General features: G+C 68.0%; 3 protein-coding genes across 8 annotated transcripts; 1 reads left to right on the top strand and 2 right to left on the bottom strand.

The window, feature by feature from the left end:
• Positions 1–615: 615 nt before the first annotated feature.
• TK1 (thymidine kinase 1) lies at positions 616–2605 on the bottom strand. The gene is made up of 7 exons (XM_076353876.1): positions 2540–2605; positions 2130–2161; positions 1949–2062; positions 1773–1866; positions 1348–1437; positions 1139–1258; positions 616–1020 (listed from the first exon to the last, which is right to left on the bottom strand). Exons 1-7 carry the CDS (start codon positions 2603–2605, stop codon positions 862–864), a joined length of 675 nt encoding a protein of 224 aa, XP_076209991.1. The 3' UTR covers positions 616–861.
• Positions 2606–3087: 482 nt separating this feature from the next.
• On the top strand, positions 3088–6485 carry AFMID (arylformamidase). Of its 6 annotated transcripts, none has more exons than XM_076353762.1 (11): positions 3088–3156; positions 3293–3383; positions 3517–3621; positions 3696–3744; positions 3919–4004; positions 4078–4150; positions 4556–4653; positions 4978–5056; positions 5357–5492; positions 5748–5852; positions 6345–6485. In XM_076353762.1, exons 1-11 carry the CDS (start codon positions 3127–3129, stop codon positions 6414–6416), a joined length of 924 nt encoding a protein of 307 aa, XP_076209877.1. In that variant the 5' UTR covers positions 3088–3126; the 3' UTR covers positions 6417–6485. The 6 variants fall into 6 exon arrangements, with proteins under 6 accessions (XP_076209877.1, XP_076209879.1, XP_076209876.1 ...); XM_076353764.1 differs by having other exon boundaries at positions 6057–6485; XM_076353761.1 differs by having other exon boundaries at positions 5333–5492.
• A 477-nt stretch (positions 6486–6962) lies between these two features.
• Positions 6963–10939, bottom strand: LOC143167857 (uncharacterized). Its single transcript, XM_076353760.1, has 7 exons — positions 10714–10939; positions 10356–10439; positions 9487–9575; positions 8994–9179; positions 8667–8804; positions 8286–8478; positions 6963–7855 (listed from the first exon to the last, which is right to left on the bottom strand). The coding sequence occupies exons 1-7, from the start codon at positions 10937–10939 to the stop codon at positions 7518–7520; spliced, it is 1254 nt and encodes a 417-aa protein (XP_076209875.1). The 3' UTR covers positions 6963–7517.
• Positions 10940–18198: the final 7259 nt, after the last annotated feature.

The following is an 18198-nucleotide window of genomic DNA, read 5'->3' as shown; positions in this document are numbered from 1 at the left end:
CAAGCTTGGACCTGAGCAAAAACACCCTGATTTTGGAGAGGAGGCTCTTCCCAAAGTGAATGTCTAGTTCTTCCAGAAGGACTCTGTTTTAATACACAGACTACTACTAGACTGCTGCTAGCCCTTTTAAAGTTCAAAAGCTAGGAAGAGCCTGCTGTCAGGCCGTCCCCCCCCCCTCTTCTGTTTCAATAAAAATTTACAAGACAGTTACAGCAAGTGGGTGTAACGGCAAACAGACAGGCCGTGCACGATCATTCAAAAGGACTGCTGAGGGCCAGGCTGCTGATACGTGTGTCAGTTGAAAAGTTGTGCCACAGCTCTACGACAAGGAACGGGTTATCTCCTCAAACTGCGTTAAAAAAGGAAGTGGGTTTAAAATACTAAGTTACTGCACATTGTCTTAAGAAACCTGGAATTTAGCAACAGTGCACAAGAGAAAGAAGCAGTTGTGGTCACAGGCAAGCGAACCAGCCACCAGTGCCAGTCTGAACGTACACAGAAGACCAGGAGAGCAGGCCAGAACTATGGCGAGCGATGGAAGCCCTGCGGCCTGGCTTGCTGTGACAGTTTTCCAGGACCTGTTTGTGTGGCAGCATCAGTAACTACACCTGTCTCTTTTCTGTGTTCTGAGAAAGGAACTCACTTTTAGTCAGGCTCCCGCTTCAGCTCCCCCCCGGCATCAGGTCCAGTTGATCCTCCTCTTTCCTGGTGCTCGGTGCAGAGGGACAGCGGCTTGGTTTGGCAGGTAGAGCTAAGACATTTAACAGTTTTGCTAAAAGCGGGGGAAGCCAGATCTAGCATCTGGGAGCCACAGCATTTAGCTTCCTTCCTCTCGTTTTTCCCCATGGGGGAGCCCAGCAGTCAAGAAGCAAAGATCTTCCGGGAGGCAGCCACGTCCAGCTGCTTCACCCCCATGGGCACGTTCTCCTTGTTTTCCGACCCAGGCTGCTGATGTCGCTTGCGGAAGTAACAGGCTCGGCAGACAGAGTGGTACTTGTCTGCTCCTCCAATCACTTCAACCTGGCAAGAAAATTGGGAGAGTGACTCTGCAGAGCCGTTCCCCTGAGGAGATCCCTCTAGACTAGCAGGACTGGCAAGGTGAAGCTACTGAAGTGCTTTCTGTTCCAAGGGAACTCACCTCCCTCTCTGCTCCCAGCCTCTTTGTGTAGGAGGCTTCTCGGTAGCACTCCATGCACACGGCGTTCAGCTTCACCACACTCTCTGCCAGCGGCACCAGGTTCAGGATGCTCCCGAAGGCCTGTGCCAAGACAGCAGGGGCGGTTCTGTTGGATGGGTTCTACAAGGATCCCAAAACAGCTGCTGTCCTAAAAAAAAAAAGTGTTTTACCTTTCTCTGGAAAGTCCCATCAAGAGCAGCAACAATGACGGTTTTCCCAGCATTGGCCATCATCTCGCAGAACTCCACGATGTCTGGGAACTAGAGGAGGTACAGAAACAGCGTCAGGAGGAAGAAGGGGCAGCACTTCGCTCAGGATCCAGCAGCATATGCCCAGACAGCAGCACAGGGCACAAAGAAAGTTAGGGCCATGTTGCCTGTCCGTGAAATGGACTCCAGGCCCACTGTCCTCAGCCTGCAGGGACTAAGGGAAGGGAAGGGTTTGACTATACGGGCATAGTCCAGCAGGATCAACCTGCCCCAAGGTATTTCTTCCCACCCCCTCCTACAGAGGATTCAGACCTTCTTCTGCACAGGGTGCTCTGAAGAGTGCATCCTGCAGAGCTCCCCAGGATCTGCCCTGGCCATGCACTTACGAACTGGCCCTCATCAATGCCGATGACCGCAGAGCCCAGCGCCTCCTGGTACACATCCTTGAGGAGGCAGGCTGGCAGGGCCTCCATGGTGTTCCTGTGGGTTAGGGCGAGACGGTGAGCCAGGCAGCCCAGCTGCTGGGCCCGCAGGGGTGGGTCCTCCTGCCCCAGGGACTCACTTGTCATGTGTGGAGACGCCAGAGATGCCGTAGCGCGTGTCCTTGGCGTACTTCACCAGCAGGCACTGGTACTGAGCGAGCTGGAACCGCCGCACCCGCCGCATGAGCTCCGTGCTGCAAGAGACGGCCGTCAGCGGGCCCCGGCCCACTCCCTGCCCCCCCCAATCCGCCCCGGGCCTACCTCTTCCCGGAGAACATGGGTCCGAAGATCACCTGGGGGCAGAACCACGAGGGTCAGTGGGCGAGAGCACAGCTTGGCAGGGCCACCACGCAGGCGGCCCCCGAGCGCCAGCCTGGCCACCGCCCTGCCCCGGCGTCCTGCCTGGCGCCGGCCAGGCCCCTACGGCTCTGGGAGCCCCGGCACCCCCCACCCCCGGTGCTGGTTCAGCCCACCACAGTCCCACACCAGCCCGGCCACGCCATCACCCCGCACAGCCCGGGCATCCCCCCCCCGCCCCGGTACCGGCCCAGCCTCTGCATCCCCGATGCCCCCTCGGTACCGGCCCCACGCCGCAGCCTCGGGGCGGCCCCAGCGGGCGCTCAGCGACCACCCGCTGCCGGTGTCGGCCCGACCCGTCACCGTCCCCGTACCTGGATCTGCCCGCGCGGGCGGCTGGGCGAGCCGGGGTGGACGCCGGGCACGGTCAGGCAGTTCATGGCTGCGCCGGACGGGCGGACTGACGGCCCGCGCGCGCGCCTCTCCGCTGCGGCGCCGCGCCGGCCAATCCGGGGAGGCCTCACGCCCACGCGCCGCCACGCCGGCCAATCGGAGGAGGGCTCGCGCCGCCGCGCCGCCGCGCCGGCCAATGGGGGCGCAGGCGCGAAAATTCTTATTTCCCTCCGCGCGTCTGTGCCCAGGCCGGTGCCGCCTTCCCGGCGTGCACCGCGCGCCCGCCTGCGCGCCGGGACGCCCTCACGTCATCGCCCTGTCAGCCCGCCCGGTGTCCCCGGCCCGGCCTCGACCCCCGGGCAGCCAATGGGAGCCGGGCGGCCCCGCCGGTGCCCCGCCCTCGTCCCGTGCCCCGTCCCCGCCCCCCGGGCGGCCAATGGGAGCGGGGCGGCCCCGCCCCTGGGCTCCGACCCCGTCCCCGAGCGGGCAGGGGGGGCGGGGCCGCCGCGGCGGGCGCGGGATCGGGACCGGCACCGGGATCGGGACCGGGATCGGGCCCGGCCGCAGCATGGGGGGGTGGCGGGACATGCCCGCGGAGGTAGGGCCCGCGGGGCGGGTAGTGCGCGGTTCTCGCCCGGGCCGCGGGGCGGGGGGGCTCGCCCGGCACCCGCCGCCCCGGGGCCGCCGCCCGGGCGGAGCTGCCCCGCGCCGCAGCCCCCGTGCCTCCTCCGCAGGCGCTGGAGGAGCAGTACTCCCCCAGCCGCTGGTCCCCCCGCCTGGACAGGGACACCGTCGTCCAGGCCCACCTCGCGGCGACGGCGGCAGGTGAGGAGCGGCCGGCCCCGGGGCCGGGGGCGCCGGGGCCGGTAGCGGGGCGTCGGGAGCAGGGCTGCCGCTCGGGTGCCACGGCCACGGTCCCGCGGGCCGTGCCCCAGGCGCCGCGTCCGTCCTCCCGCAGGAACCCAGCGGGCCCGGGCCAGCGCGCAGACCTCGCTGCACGTCCCCTACGGCGACGGGGAGGGGGAGAAGCTGGACATCTATTTTCCCACCGACCCTTCTGGAAGTAGGTGATGGGCAGGCGGCGGCGGGGGCGGGCAGGGACCGTGCCCCCCGCTCACCCCGGGCCGTGCTGCGCAGCCTTCCCGGTCCTGGTCTACATCCATGGCGGATACTGGCAGTGCCTGAGGTGAGGTGGGCTGTCGGTGAGGGGATCCCTTGGGAAGGGAGCCCCCCCCCCCGGCCCGCTTTTACCACCTCCCTTCTCGTGACACCCGGACTTGTGCTGGGTACTCCGGGTCTGATCGGCCGGACCCAGGACACCCCGGCCCCCGCAGCCTGGCTAGCTTCTGTTTCCCCCTAGTAAAGACGAGTCGGGATTCGCAGCCCCCCCGCTGGTGTCGCGGGGCGTGGCGGTGGTGGCGGTGGGATACGACACAGCCCCCAAAGGTAGGTGCTGCCCAGCAGAGGCTGCGGCTGCCCGTGCTGGCCCGGCGCCCTCCCGACTCTGCTCTCTGCCCAGGCCACATGGACGCCATGGTGCTGCAGGTGCGGCGCAGCCTTGCCTTCCTGGTGGAGCGATACTCTGGGATCAGGTGGGCCACGCGTGGCTCCCGGGGTCCCCTCCGGCTCCCGGGGTCCCCTCCGCCCCACCATTATGGCCGCTGTCAGGCCTTCAAGGCAAACAGTGCCTGCGTCACTCCCTGGGTGGTTTGGTGCGTGGGGGTGGCTGTGGCAGCAACAGGAGGGGGCAAACAAGCCCCCTCTCGCTGTGACAAAGGCTTCAATGCCTCGGTCCGAGTGCTGGGCAACACCTGTGGCCATGCTCCCTTGTGACTGCGCGAGGTCTCAGTTGATGGACTGGGAAATGTGTCTGAGCTGCTGCGTTTGGGCTGCGGCACTTGCGGCTGTGCCGCCTCCTCCGCGCAGAGCAGGGTGTCTCGAGGCAGCAGGCGCCACGCCATTGCTCCCTGTGCCGGCTCATGGCTTCCTCTCTCCAGAGGCATTTACCTGTGTGGACACTCAGCAGGGGCCCACTTGGCAGCCATGGTGTTGTCCACGGACTGGACGGAATATGGAGTGGCACCGGATATCAAAGGTAGCACTGCCACGTCCAGGCGCGGGGGCTGAAGGAGAACTGGCGTCTGCACCTGGGACGAGGCCGTCTCTGCTGCCCGTACGGGGCTGTGGGGGCTGTAGAGCCGAGGGAGATGAGTTGCCCCAACTGACTGCAGCCCACAGGTGCCAGGAGTGCAGGACTCTGGGCTCCTGGACAAGCTGCCCCCAGGAGCATGCGTGTCCTGCACCCACCAGCCGCTCACTGAGGCCTGGGGATGTGGGTGCAAGGAGAGTTCCCACGCGCAGGGCTGTGAGAGCGGCCCGAACTGCAGGGCCCCTCACCCACCGATGCCTCTGCCCCCAGGAGCTGTGCTGGTGAGCGGCGTGTACGACCTTGAGCCCATCCTGCACACCTATGTGAACGATGCGCTGAACATGAGCCGGTGAGCCCGCACGCTGTGGGGACAGCGACTGGGAAAGGGCACAGGCAGGCTGCGCACACGCGTGGCTTTGGCCAGCGCAGCCTGTGGGAGAACGCCAGCGGCTCTGCAGCCTGCTCTGCCCCTGCCCGCACAGCCTGCCTGCGCAGCAGGGCACCGGCTGCCTCTGCGCCTGACCTGGGCACAGGCCCTGCGCCCTCCGCCTGGCTGGTGCACGCAGTCGAGGGCACGGGTGCTCTGCAGGCAAAGACGCCCTCTCCGAGCGAGGGGCTACGTCAGCTGCCACTGCGGTGTCTCCTCCAGGGAGGTCGCCCAGAGGAACAGCCCCATGCTGTGCGTCACCCCAGCAGCGCCTGCGGCTGCAGCCTGCGAGGTGCTCGTGGCTGTGGCCCAGCACGACTCCCCGGAGTTTCGCAGGCAGTCGCAGGAGTATGGCCAGGTGAGCTCCGGGCAGCACGCTGCCCGGTTCTGCGGGGGATGCTGCTCCAGCTGGCCCGCTCGGACCTGCTAAGCTGGGATGAAGAGCTCGTGTGCCCTATCAGAGCAGTATTTCTGCTGTTGTGGCGATGGCTGCTGTCGAAGATGACAGCAGCTCAGAGGAGGACACTAGTCCTTGCCGAGCCGTCATTCCTGCTGCCCTGTCCGGGGCGGATGGGGGTCAGGGTCCCTCCTGCCAGCGCTGCTCTCTCCGCAGGCCCTGCGCACAGCCGGCTGGTCTGTCTCCCTGCTGGATCTCGCCGGCGTGGATCACTTTGACATCATTGAGAAGCTGTCGGAGGAGAGCTATGTCCTCACTCAGGTAGGGGAAGAGCTCCTGTCCTCCCTTTGCTCTCTGAGCATAGCCAAGATCAGCAGCCCAGGAGGGCTGTGCCAAGGCGAGCTTCCCCTGCATACTGCAGGGTGTGGGGCGGGTGTGGGGCTGCGGCTTCAGGGCTGGCCGTCATCTCCAGGAGTGGAGGAGCGGGGCCAGGCACTGCTCACAGGGCTCGGTTCCTAATCCCAGGTGATTCTGAACATGATTTCAAGAGCTTGATGGCGTGTTGGGAGCAAACTGAGATGGGAACCACAGTCCTGCGTGGTGGCGACAGGCAGCTGGCGTGCACCCTGTCCTGCTGCCCTCCTCGCTCCAGCCCGCTGGGTCTCCTCCTGCAGCACAGGGCGGCTGCTGCCTCCGAACACCCTCTGTGCCCGCTCCACTCCTTCCAGCCTGCAGCCAGGCGGGGGGGGGGGGCTCAGAGCAGGGGAGCACCAGTTATCACTGATTCTCACCTGGGCTGGTGTTCCTTTGCAGGGGTGTTTCTGCCCATCCGGAGAGCGTGCAGGGCTGGCAGGCCTGCAGGGCTCGCTCTGGACGACCGGGTGATGAAGTTTGTTCCCTCAATTTCCTTTCAACTGCTTATTGCCAATACAAAATAAAATAGGAATAACTGCTGCCTGGGTGTAACTGGTTCCTGGGGAGCTGGGGCTGTGCTGAGCCGGCAAGTACTAGACATGGCTGCTGCAGGGAGAATCTCCTTTCCCAGTGCAGAGCTCCTGTCCTGTGGCTGGGCTCTCTTCCGTGCCAGCAGTGGGGGAGTGCACCACTGAGCTCAGCCCAGCTCTTTGCACAGGCAAAGTCCAACCCAGAAAGCGACAGGCTCAGCAGGCAGGGAAGCCTGGAGAGCCTGCCTGCGGCTGCGGGGAGACTGTGGGACTGGGATAATGCAAGCCTTTGGGGTTGGGGGTGATTGGAGGAGCACACTGGGGAGCTGTCTGGGCCAGGCTAGGCCAGTCCTGGCCAACTTGTGAGATGCTTCCATGTCCTCAGGAGCATTTATCCCTCAATGGGGACCTCTGGGCTGTGACAATGTCCCTGCTGCACAGTCAGGGGAGGAGCACGCTTGGGAGAAAACATCCTGCGCAGCCACAGTGCTGCCAGAACACGTTTATTTTGTGCCCTGACCATCCTGAGGGATCCGTCTCCCTGCTGCAGCATCCTTGCACACGTGCGGTGCACGTGGGCCAGGTGCAGCATGTGGCCTTTGGGGCTGGAGGTGTCTGGCTCTGCTTTTGGGTGCTGTCTGCGGGACCCGAGTTACAGAAGCAGAGCTTCTGTAGAGGACTAGAGGGTGCTCTGAGGATGTTTGCTGGGTGACTAGCGAGATGGGCATGCTGTCTCAGAGGGGTCTGGGTGTCAGTGTGACATGTGGGCTCCCCTCTTGTCCCTCCAGGCATGTCTGTGAAGGCGCTCCCTCCTGGGAGGGTGGGCTGGGGTCTCCTGGGGGCTGGGCTCACGCTGGTTTGCAGGGCTGCATGTGGGGGTGGATGTTGTACTGCAGCCGGTTGGGAACATGCCTGGAGCACACTGTGGCTAGTCCCAGCCCCTTTGCTGCTGGCTGCCAGGACAGGGCTGGGACAGCCGCCCCAGCTTGCCTGCAGCAGCCAGGGGGAGGCAGCTGCCCCTGAGCTGGGGCTGGAAGGATGCTCAGGCTCCCCCCGCGCTCGGAGGGGTCGGGCGCGGTCCCAAGGCCAGCTTCTCCTGGCACTTCCTGGCCACAAACTCCAGCTTGTTCTTTGCGAGCTCGGTGTCGCGGGCCGAGACGTCGCGGTGCCAGACCGCGCGCACAGTGTGTGCCGACCAGGGGAACATCAGGACGCTGACAACCTGGCCGGTCTCGGCCAACTCCTCCTCGCTCACTGCCCGCAGGTGCTCGCAGAGCTCTGCGGGGGACGCCCAGCCCCCCCCGATGCTCACCATCACGATGTTTGTCTCCACCGTCGCGAGGTTGACAGAACAGAGGGGCGAGTTCAGCTCCTGGATGCCTGGGGGAGGCAGGGACGGTAGGCTGCGAGCCCGGTGCCCGGCTTCCCGGGAGAGGAGGCTGCAGCGCTGCCCAAGCCCTGCTCCAGGTCCCAGCTGAAGGAGAGGCCCTTTGCCCTCCTTGCTGTGTAGCACCAGGGTCACTGTGGGCACCATGGGGACAGGCATGGCATCGTCCCGGCACTCCAGCCAGGCAGGGACCCCAGCGGCATCCTTGCCTGGCTGGAGATCCAGCAAGGCTGCCTGGGGAAGGTGCCTGCGCCACTGTTACGCCCAGCAGCGCCGGGTGATGCTGGGTGTGGTGAGCCCAGCTGGCGGCGGGGGGGGAGGGTATAAGGCTGGGCCCACGCCGAGCTGTCAGGCTGGGCAGGGAGAGCAGTGTCAGGCTGCAGGCACCCGTACCTCCCGGCGTGCCGAGGGGCCCCAAGATACCTTCAGCAAAGTGTCGGGCGTTGTCATGGTCTCTGCGCAGCGTCGCCTCTGCGTGCTCCAGCCCGAGGCGGGCAGCGGCTGCCAGCACGCCTGCCTGCCGCATCCCCCCACCCAGCAGCTTCCGCACACGCCAGGCCTCAGCAACAAACTCCCTGTGTCCAGCCAGCACCGCGCCGGCCGGGGCACCCAGGCCCTGCGGAGCCACCAGAGGGGTGATCCAAGCTGCCCCCGGGGGGTTACCCGTACCCCTCTTGGGGATGCACCCACGGATGCCCCAGCCTGCAAGCTGGGCGCTCAGCCCCATACCCCCGAACAAGGGCGATGCCCCAGCTTGCGCTGGTCCCATCTGGCCCCGAGGACCCCCTCCCCGCAGGAGCACACCTTGGAGAAGCACAGGGACACAGAGTCACAGTGCTGGGTGATCCGAGCCGGCTCCACGTCCTGGACCACCGCCGCGTTCATCAGCCGTGCTCCGTCCATGTGCACCCGCAGCCCGTAGCGATCAGCGAGCCCACGGATCTGGGGGGAGGCAGAGGAGGAGCTGAGCCAGGAGGGACCCCTGGAGGCACCAAGCCCCGTGGGGCAGCCAGCACCAACGTGAGCAGCGCTCTGAGCTCCTCAGCAAGGCCCTGGCATCCCTGTGGTGCTGTCCTGCCAGGTTTGGCTGCCTGCGCCCAGGCAGGGCTGCTGCCAGCTGCTGGTTCCTACCTGCTGGAGGTAGGTGAGGGGCAGTGCCCGGCCTCCCGCCGAGCTGTGCGTGTTCTCCAGGCAGATGAGCTCGGGGCGCGGGTGGTACCGGCTGCCGTGGGCTTCGCGGATGGTCAGCTCCAGCTGGTCCAGGTCGAAGGTGCCGTCTGGCAGGTCCGGCAGCGCCTGGGAGTGGACGCCAGCGACCTGTGCCCAGGGCGGGCCAGAGAGCAGACCCGATGGGGGACGGTGGCAGTGCATGGGGGTCCTGGCCCTCTTACCCTCCGTGCCCTCCTCCCCTGCGCCGGGTGTGCTCAGCCCCCACTCATGCCCCAGGCTGTGGCTGGGGGAGATCTGAGTGATGCTGCTGCCACAGCCCAGCAAGGGATCCTCCATCCAGCCCGGCCCCGACAGCCAGAGGAGGGCAGCAGCAAGCCGCCCTCCTGCCCCTGCCTGTGCTGCCGGTGCCACCGTGTCCCGCCAGCCCAGGCCGGAGCCCGTCCGCAGCACCCACCTGCGCAGCCCCGCCGTGCTCGTAGAGGTGCAGGTGGGCGTCCCGGCCCAGGAGCAGCTGAGCCCCCCTGCGCTGGCAGTGGCACATCACTGGGAGGGAGAGGGACCGTGAGGGAGGGGGCATCGTGGGCAGCACGCAGCGGGCAGCGCATGCGGGAGGGCAGGCCGGCTCAGCTGGGGTGCCTGTGGGCTGCCTGCGCTCTGGCGGTTTGTGGGGCTCCAGTGCGTGAAGGCTGGGCATGCAGCACAGCGGCGCCGCAGCAGCGCGGCCTCCTGCGGGCACAGGGCGCCCACTCTGTCCCCGGAGGTGCTGGGGCTGTCGGAGTGGGGCTGCCCACAGCGGCTGGAGGTGGGGGAGCAGCTGGGCACGGCCTCCCCTCCCTGGTGCATGCACATGGCCAGGGCTGGAGCAGGGCCCATGCTCCCACGCAGTGCACAGCGGACCCCCGCTCACAGGAGGGCAGGAAAACGAACCAGGTAAATGTTAACGAAGCAGAGTGGAGGCCGAGTGCAGGACAGAGACAAGCAGACCCAAGGGGGGGGTTTGCTCAGCAGCAGCATGAAGTGGGGAGCAGCTCCGGGGTCCGAGCGGGGTTGTGCTGCTACGGATTTGAGGTGGAGGGGGCCGAGGAAGGGGTGAGGAGATGCACCCAGGCCAGAAAGGGCCTGCTGCCCACAGGTCTGCCCTGCGGCCATCCAGGCAGCTTCCTGAGCAGAAGCGGGGCTCTTCTCGGGACCCCGGGGAGAAGCGGGGCTGTTCTCACCCTCTGCACCCTCCATGGGATGGGGGCATAAACCTGCCCCTCGGATTGTGACCTGACCGCCCCAGGGCATGAGGAAGGAGGGCTGGGTGCAGCCCCGGGCACTCACCGGCGATGAGGTTCGCCATCGTGGCTGTGGGCACAAAAAGAGCCTCCTCCATTCCCAGGATCCCTGCGGCCAGGCGCTGCAGCTCTGCAGGGGGAAGAAGCATGGGGGTCCTGGGGGGGACCTGCTGGCCCTGGGCGGGCACGGGGGGGCAGTCGGGAACCCCACAGGTGCAGGCTGCAGCCCCCAGCCCCTCCCGATCCCCCAAGCCCCCCCCCGGCCCCGGAGAAACCCCGCTCTGGGCTCTCCGTCCCGGCTGCCCCCTGGGCTGGGCGGGCTGCAGGCAGGGACCCCACCGCGGGAGGCGGCCCCCCGTCTCCGCCGGGCCCGGCGTCGCGGGGGGCCCGTCCCCGCCGCCCACCGTTGACCGCCGGGTCCTCCCCGTAGTCGTCGTCGCCCACGGCGGCGCGGGCCATGGCGCGGCGCATCCCCGCGCAAGGCCGGGTCACCGTGTCGCTCCGCAGGTCCACGGCGCGCGGCGGGCGCCCAGCGGGGCGGAGGGGGCCCCGCGGCTGCACCGCCCCGGCCCCCGCCGCGGGCAGCCGGCCCCGCCGCAGCGCCGCGCCCGCGCCCCTCGCCGCCAGCATCGCCGGGACGGCCGGGACCGCCCCGCCGCAAGGGCTCCCGGGCGCGTACGCGGGCGGGGGCGGGATCGCCCGGCCGGCCCCGGCCCCCGTCGTGGGCGGGGCGGGGGCTGGGACCCGCGGCCGGGGGCTGCACGACCCGCGGGGACGGCCGGAGACGGGGCAACGGCTCCTGCGTGGGCACCGAGCGCGTCTCGGAGCTGCCCCCGCAGCGCCGCCCCTGCAGCGCCGCCCCTGCAGACCCTCCCCATCCCTCCATCCCTCGCCTCTGCCCGGCCTCTGCCCTGCGCCAGCTGCGCCCCCGAGCCACGGGGGCAGGGGCAGGCGGAGGCGCTGGGGGACACGGGTGGGTGCTGTCCCCGGCCCCCCCGGCTCTCCCGTGGCTTTGCCGGGAGCGCCCGTCCCGGACGTCCTGCTGGAGGGAGCACCGGCACGAGGCCATGTGCACCCGCTCGGCTGCGGCCCCGTGGGGATCCGCAAGTCTTTCCACAGGCCCATGGCGCCGTGTGCTGAATGGCGATGGCTCCCGCCACGCTGCTCCCACTGCCGGCAGGGACGGCGCGGGGTGACCTTGCTGCTGGGAATCAGCTCCAGCTTCTGGCTGCGTCTGCCCTGGAAACAGCTGACACGCTGTCCTGTGGCACCGCGGGCAGGCACGTACTGCAGCAGCGCTGGTGTCGGCTCTCTCTGCACCAGGGAGGGGGCCCACTGGCATCTGGCTCCTGGCAGAAATCCCTGCTGCCCCCGGAGCAGGGGAGCACATGCCCAGCGCAGCAGTGAGACCCCCTGCCTTCCCCCCATTGGGCTGGACCGTCTGGAGGCTGGTGATGCTCCGTGGGGCAGACCTGCTCCGTGGGGCAGACCTGCCCCATGGGGCTCTGCTGGGAGAGCCTGGGCCATGCCCCCCTCGTGCTGCAGGCGGGGAGGGGAGCACAGCTCTGCAGCACTTGGCATCTCTCCTGGCACTTGCAGGGGGAGCAGCGGGGCAGGTGCATTCGGGTGTCCCCCTTCCCCTTGGGAGCCACATGCTGCCCAGCCCCTGCCTGCCCGGTGCCTCTCCCCTCGCACGTGCCGTGCCGCTGCCTCCCTGTGCACGCAGCCTCCCTGACATTGCCAGCCTAGCTGCCTGCACCATGGCCCCTGCTATGCTGCTGTCTTCCTCCTCCCTCTGCCATGCGCCACCACACGCCCTCGGCTCCCCAGCCCTCCCCCCCATCCGAGAGCCCCCCACAGCTGCCCCGGCTGGCTGCCCGCACGCCTGCTGCCCTGCCTGCGCCCCTGCACGCGGGGCCTCATCACCACCTCCTGCTGCAGCCCGTGCTGTCAGCCCTGCAGATGAGTGAGCCATAAACAGTCCTTCACAGAGACGTTTTTCACACACAGGGCCACATGTTAACAGTTTTTCTTTATTTACTGCCTCCATTTCCTCTTTGTTCCAGGAACTTGTCCTCCAACTTCAAGCTGCTCATGATTAGGCAAAAAGACCTCTAATCTCCCCGATCTGATTTACCGTCACTGAGAGCAGACGCTTCCCGTTACTGGCCCTGGACCTGGGAGCACGGACAGCCGAGCTCTGCTGGCTGCTGAGCTGAGCCTCTCCTCCCCAAAGCTGCCCCGCTGCATGCGCTGCCTTCCCAGCAGCTTCCTCTTCCAGTAAGTGCCGGGCAGCCCGGCTGGTCACGCCGCAGGTGAAGGGCTGGGGGGGAAGTGCAGCCGTGGGGCCCTGGGCTGGGGACCCCACTGTGTCTGGGGCAGCTGCCCTGGGGCAGGGCAGGCTCTGGAGCTGCTCTCTGCTCCCTCGGGAAGGGCTGGCTGGCTGGAGCATCCCTGGGCCGTGGCCTACCCAGCCGCTTGCCCGTCCACTCCTGCTGCTCCTAGCGGGGGTGGCTGGGTGGCCCTGGGGTGACCTGTGGGGCCGCTGGGCTGGCTGCAGTGCTGTGCCCGGCATGGGGAAAGCACCTGTCCTGGCCGTGCCTCTCGTCTCGGCGCCTGCAAGCGCTGGTTTCGGAGACCTGAGGGGGCTGGCTCGGGGCTCTACGCTGTGCAGCCCCCCCCACCAGCCCGGGCAGGGCCTGGGGTCCGCAGCCACACAGGGCACTCCTTCGCTGGGAGGTGGCAACATCCTTTGCAGGACCTTGCAGCGTGGCAGGGCGTCCTCCGTGGAGCCCCATGTCCTGCCAGGGCCTTTCCCCCAGGGCTGTGGGCTGGGACCTGCCTCAGGGGTCTCCCCCGGCACACAGCGAGCTCCCCCTGACCATGCGAGGCCCAGCAAGGCCTTGGTGGGGGCTTGGTGGGGCCAGCACCAGCGCCCGTGGGAGGGCTCATGGCCACATGTGGGGCTGGCCGAGCCAAGGCCGCAGGCGTGTGGGCAGCAGGAGGGCAGCACCGGCGCCTGGCTGGCGGCTCGGCGGGGGCTCGGCCAGCAGCTGGGGGGGCTCGCCCAGGGGCTTGCCCAGGGTTGGGCTGTGCTGCGGCTCCCGTGGCCGCCACCTGCCAGCGCTGGCTGGCGGCTCCCGGCCCCACTGAACGTGCAGCCGCGGTGGGCTGAGCTCATGCTCCATTGGTGCCTCCCCAGGGCTAAAATTAGCAGCCGAAGTCTGGCTGGGGAGCGGAGGTCCCGCCGGGGAGGATCGGGTTTCCCCCCCGCCCTCCCTGCCACAGGCCTGGCAGCCGCCGGGGCGATTCCCGGAGCCGGCCGGGCTCCCCCTGCCCCTGGCCCCACAGGCAGCCCTGCGAGCAACCGCTGCCAGGCCCTGCCCGCTTGCCCAGCTGCACGTTCTGGCCTCCCAGCCATGGGGCTGGCCCCCCACATGCATCCCCTCTGCGGGTGCCTCAGGAGGGGCTGCGGGCCGGGGGGAGGCCAGCATGGCTGTGCCTCCTCGGCCATTGCTGGGCTGGGGCCAAGCTGCCTGCCCCCCCGGCAAACGTGGCTGCCCGGGGCCAGGGTTGGTGGCTGGTGCTCTGCTCCCGGCCTCCTGGCAGAGCTGGTGGGCTGTGGGCCTGGCTGGCTCTGTGGGCACAGGACTACCGGTGGCACAGGCAGTGCCATGGGTGTCTTGTGCCAGGTGACCGGGGCTGGCCACAGGGCTTGGCAGCGACCCCGAAGTGCTCGCTGTGAGCTTGGGGGTGTTTTCTTCCTGGGCTGCCTTGGCCCCGCGGCCACGCTGCCTGCCTCGTGGGCTGCCATAGCTTATCCTGCTGGCTGGGGCTGGCCAGTCTGGAGGGCCCCGCTCCCACCCGGGCAGGGGGGAGCCACCATCAATCATCCCTGGAGGGGTAGGAGCCGCGGAGCCAAGTGATTTCCTACTGTCGGGAACTGTGGAGTGATGCCTGGAAGCGCTGGGACGTGCTGGGTTCCTGGCTCAGCCTCCTAGGGGCACAGCCAGGCCTCCAGCGTGCTGTGCCACGATGCAGCCAGTGCCAGGCTGCGCTGGGGGTGGCGGCGGCGCCGAGGCACAGGTGCTGCCCTGCCAGCCCCAGCCCGCTGCTGCCCCGGTGTAATGGCGCCGTTGGTGTGTTGGGCCCGGGATGCTTGGGGTGTGTGCCAGTGGCTGCTCGCACACGCGGCGTCCATACAAGCCTGAGCCCAGAACAAACCCCCGACGGCCCTGTTGGGATGCACCCGGTGGGCACCGCCACCCCACCCCGATGGAGTGGGACTGCCTGGAGGAGGGCCGGCAGGGCTGGCCAGTGCGATGCGAGGTTCAGCTGCAAATGCCGTCGCTGTGGTCCGGGGCTGGTTGTTCCCCATGGGGCACTGGCACGGGACACGGTGGGCAGAGCCCCCGGCCGGGCAGCAGCTGGCAGCCCTGGTCCCTGGGCTGGCCAGGGGCGTCCTTGCCCCGGTCACCGGAGCTGCGGGCAGGGCCTGCACCGGGGGTGCCGGGGAGGCCTCCGGCCAGCAGCCGGGGTGAGCCGTGCGCCGTGTCCCGGCAGTGCAGGCAGCGAGCCCCGCGTGGGCCAGCGAAGCGGCCAGAGCCCGGCCCCGGAGCCTGAGCCCGGCGGATGCTGCCGGCCCTCGGGGCTGCGGCCAGCCCGGCCCGCGGGAGCTGGCGGGAGGTGCGGTGCCGGCCGGTCCCCCCGTCCCCAACCTGCCGGGGCTGCTCGGGTGACCCCTCCCTCCGCCGGCAACAACTTTTCCAGTAAAACCACCGCAGAAATCCCGGCTTCCCGACAGGCCCGCCCCTCGGCCTCCGGGGGGGCGCGGGCCGCCCTTAACCCTTCCCGGCCCGGCCCCGCGGCCGCCCGGGGTCCCCTGCGCTGCCCCGGCCGGTGGCTCCGAGCCCGGGGCCGGGCGCCCCGCGGAACCGCGCAGTTCCGGTGCTCTGGCTGCCCGCCCCGGGTCAGCGATGCCCCCTCTCCCCGGTGCGGCCGGGGGGGGTCCCGGGGGGCAGCAGGGTGGCCGTGCTAGAGCAGCCTGACCCGCCGTGCACGGGGGAGGTGGGTGGGAGAGAGCTGACACGGCCCCCGGCCCCGGGAGGCCTTTGCACCCGCATCCTGCCCAGGTGTGGTCCATCCATGCCATGGCAAGGGACCCCCGAGCTCGCAGTGCCAGCAGTGCAGTGGGTTTTCCTTCTCAAGGTGCAGCTGACGCAGAGGGAGTAGGGACTCAACCCCACTGTGGGGCAGAAGGAGCATCTCAAGTGCCGAGGAGACGGAGAATGGTCTGGGAAAAAAGCCCCTCTTCAAGGGGGACCGGAACACGGCCTGGCCCCTGGGGCTGTGGGGCAGAGGGGCAGCCGGGGGGTTGGGTCCCCAGGCGGGATGGGGTCCTGCCTGTCCCCAGACGAGCAGGAGCGATGTGCTGTGTGGCGCTGGGCGGTGCTGGGAGCTGGCTCACGGGGCATGCAGCCTGAGCCCCTGCTTGCAGCGGGTGCCCGTGGCTGGGGTCTGGCCATGGCTCGAAGGTGTGGGTCCCTGGGCGGAGGTGTGGAGGGCGGCTGGGCTGCTCAACGGGAATGGGGAGAGGAGATCACTGCAGGTGGGTGGTGAGGAGGGAGCAAACTACTGCCATGTTCTCAGTGGACAGGATGCGGCGGCTTCGGCTGTGCATGGGCAGATTGGGGTTAGACCCATGGGACATGCCCTGCAGCGAGGAGCGGTGCAGGGGGCTAGGTAGGTCCCCTTGCTCCTGAGCTCTGGTGCTGGGAGCAGCTCTCGGGGGCACCCTGGGAGAACACCACTGCCGGCAATGGCTCTGAGCTGGGTGGCTGTGCGGGGTCAGCAGCCCTTCCCCAGAGCCCTGCGGGGCCACTCCTGCCAGGTGGGCAAAGCCTGGGCTGGCCGGGCACCAGGAGCCGGGGCTCTGTGCTGGGAGCTGTGCCGGGCCGTCCCTGGCCGTGCCCTGCCTGCCGCCAGCCCTGGCCCCACGCTGGCTGCTGCACTGGCCGAGCCAGGGCTGAGGTAAGTGCTGTAATTGTTTTCTCTGTGGCCCGAGATGAATAATTGAGAGGTCTTTGAGGAGAATTAATTAGCCCGTTTATTGGCAGTAAATGCTTTTCTCCAGATGATGAAATAGATCCTGAGCCACACGTGGGGCAGGCGGATGCAGGTTGCTGAGGCTGCTCTGGAGCTCAACGGTGCCAGGTCCGCGGGCCAGCCGTGCTGGTGCCCCATGCCCGCCGCGGGGCAAGCATGCCGGCGCCGGCTCACACGGCCTCCCGGCAGCCCTGTGTGCCCGGAGCTCATTGCACCCATGGCCAGCGCTTTGTGCGGGAAACCTGGCGTGGGTGGGAGCAGGGGGCACCGAGGGGCCAGCAGGATCCTGCCCCAGCCCCACGCAGAAGCTCCTTCCAGGCTGCTCTGTGCAGGGTGGACTGGCGAATCCCTCTGGCACAGCCCCGGCCAGCCCTGGCAGAGCTCTGCCCCATGGCACAGCATGGCACAGCACAGGGGGGCCGGCTGGTGGCCCCAAGCAGATGGGCAGGAGTGAGCCATGAAGCCCCTCAGCTGCCTGAAGCTGTCAGCTGAGCACTGCTGCCCTTCTGAGCCAGCCCTCGGTCACCCATTACTGGCACCCCGGTGTCCACGTGTCCCCATTGGTTACTAGTGCTGCTGTGGTGGTGCAAGGAGGGCAGACCCTGGCGCTGCAGTGTGGGAGCCCTCTGCCCCCCACCGTGCCCCTGTGGCTTCCTGCTCTCTCCCGGCTCACAGCCTGTCCTGGGGGCTCCCTCCCTGTGCAGACCCTGCTATATGCCCTTGCGTCTCCTTCCTCATGGCTACCAAGGTGGTGCTGGCTTGGGGCTTGTGGCCTGCATCTCCTCCTCCTCCTCCCCCCTGGGTGTGAGGGGAAGGGCCCTGCATGGCCAGAAATGCTTAAACAAGGATTTCCTTGTTGCTGCACGAGCTGTTTGCCTTGCTCCCAGGCCAGCCGTTAATGAGGTTTGGCAGGAGGCACTGGCAGCCCCAGCCATTGGATTTCTATAAATCAACCTGGTGCTAATGCGTGGGGCTTGCTGGGATGGAGCTGCTCAGCCTTGGTGCACGGGGACCGCAGCCCGCAGGCAGCTCTGGGCTGGGATGGAGCTGCTCAGCCTCCGTGCGCGGGACCGCAGCCCACGGGCTTGCCAGCGCTATGCGCAGTGGAAGGGCAGCCAAGCGCAGCCGTCCCAGCTTGCGGGGCTGGGGTTGCTCTGCGACACCGAGGCATGAACGTCCCCCTGGTTGGATAAGCCACTCCTGGATTCGGGGGCAGGCTGGGCTTGGCAGCCGCAGCCCCGTGGGGGCCATGGGAGCCCCTCTGGGCAAGGAGCAGCTCCTCAGGGAGTCAAAGGCAGCCCCTGGGCACAGAGCATCCTGGCAGGGCAGAGAGGGGCGGGGGCCAAGGGGGCCGAGAGGGCCCTGGCTGCTTCCCAGCAGGCAGGTCGGAGCGGCCCCTCCAGCTGTTTGTTTCCTGGAATGGCAGAAAGTGTAAAGCAAAATAAAGCAGCTTCCCACAACTGAGGTCCTGCCGTGTCCTGATCTGTCCCCACGTCCCCCACCTCCCTTCCCCGAGACCCGGAGAGGCCGCTGGGTGCTCAGTATGCTGGGGTGGGGGTGGCTTTGCCCCCCTGCCTGCGCTGCCTTGGGGTGAGGGCCGTGGCTGTGCTCCTCGCAGCGGGCATGCCGCATACCCTGCATCCCCCTGCCCCCAGGGTAGCCTCAAGCATGCAAAGCAGGGCAGGCAAATTACCCAGCCCTCCGGGAAGCATCGCTGTAGCTGTGGCTGGTGGCTACCGCACAGCAGCTGGCCCCTGCCGGGAAGCAGCGCCGTGGTGGCAGGG

The sequence above is a fragment of the Aptenodytes patagonicus genome, chromosome 16, assembly GCF_965638725.1.
Source record: "Aptenodytes patagonicus chromosome 16, bAptPat1.pri.cur, whole genome shotgun sequence".
NCBI lineage: Eukaryota > Metazoa > Chordata > Aves > Sphenisciformes > Spheniscidae > Aptenodytes > Aptenodytes patagonicus.
This window is presented reverse-complemented; position numbering and strand designations above follow the sequence as displayed.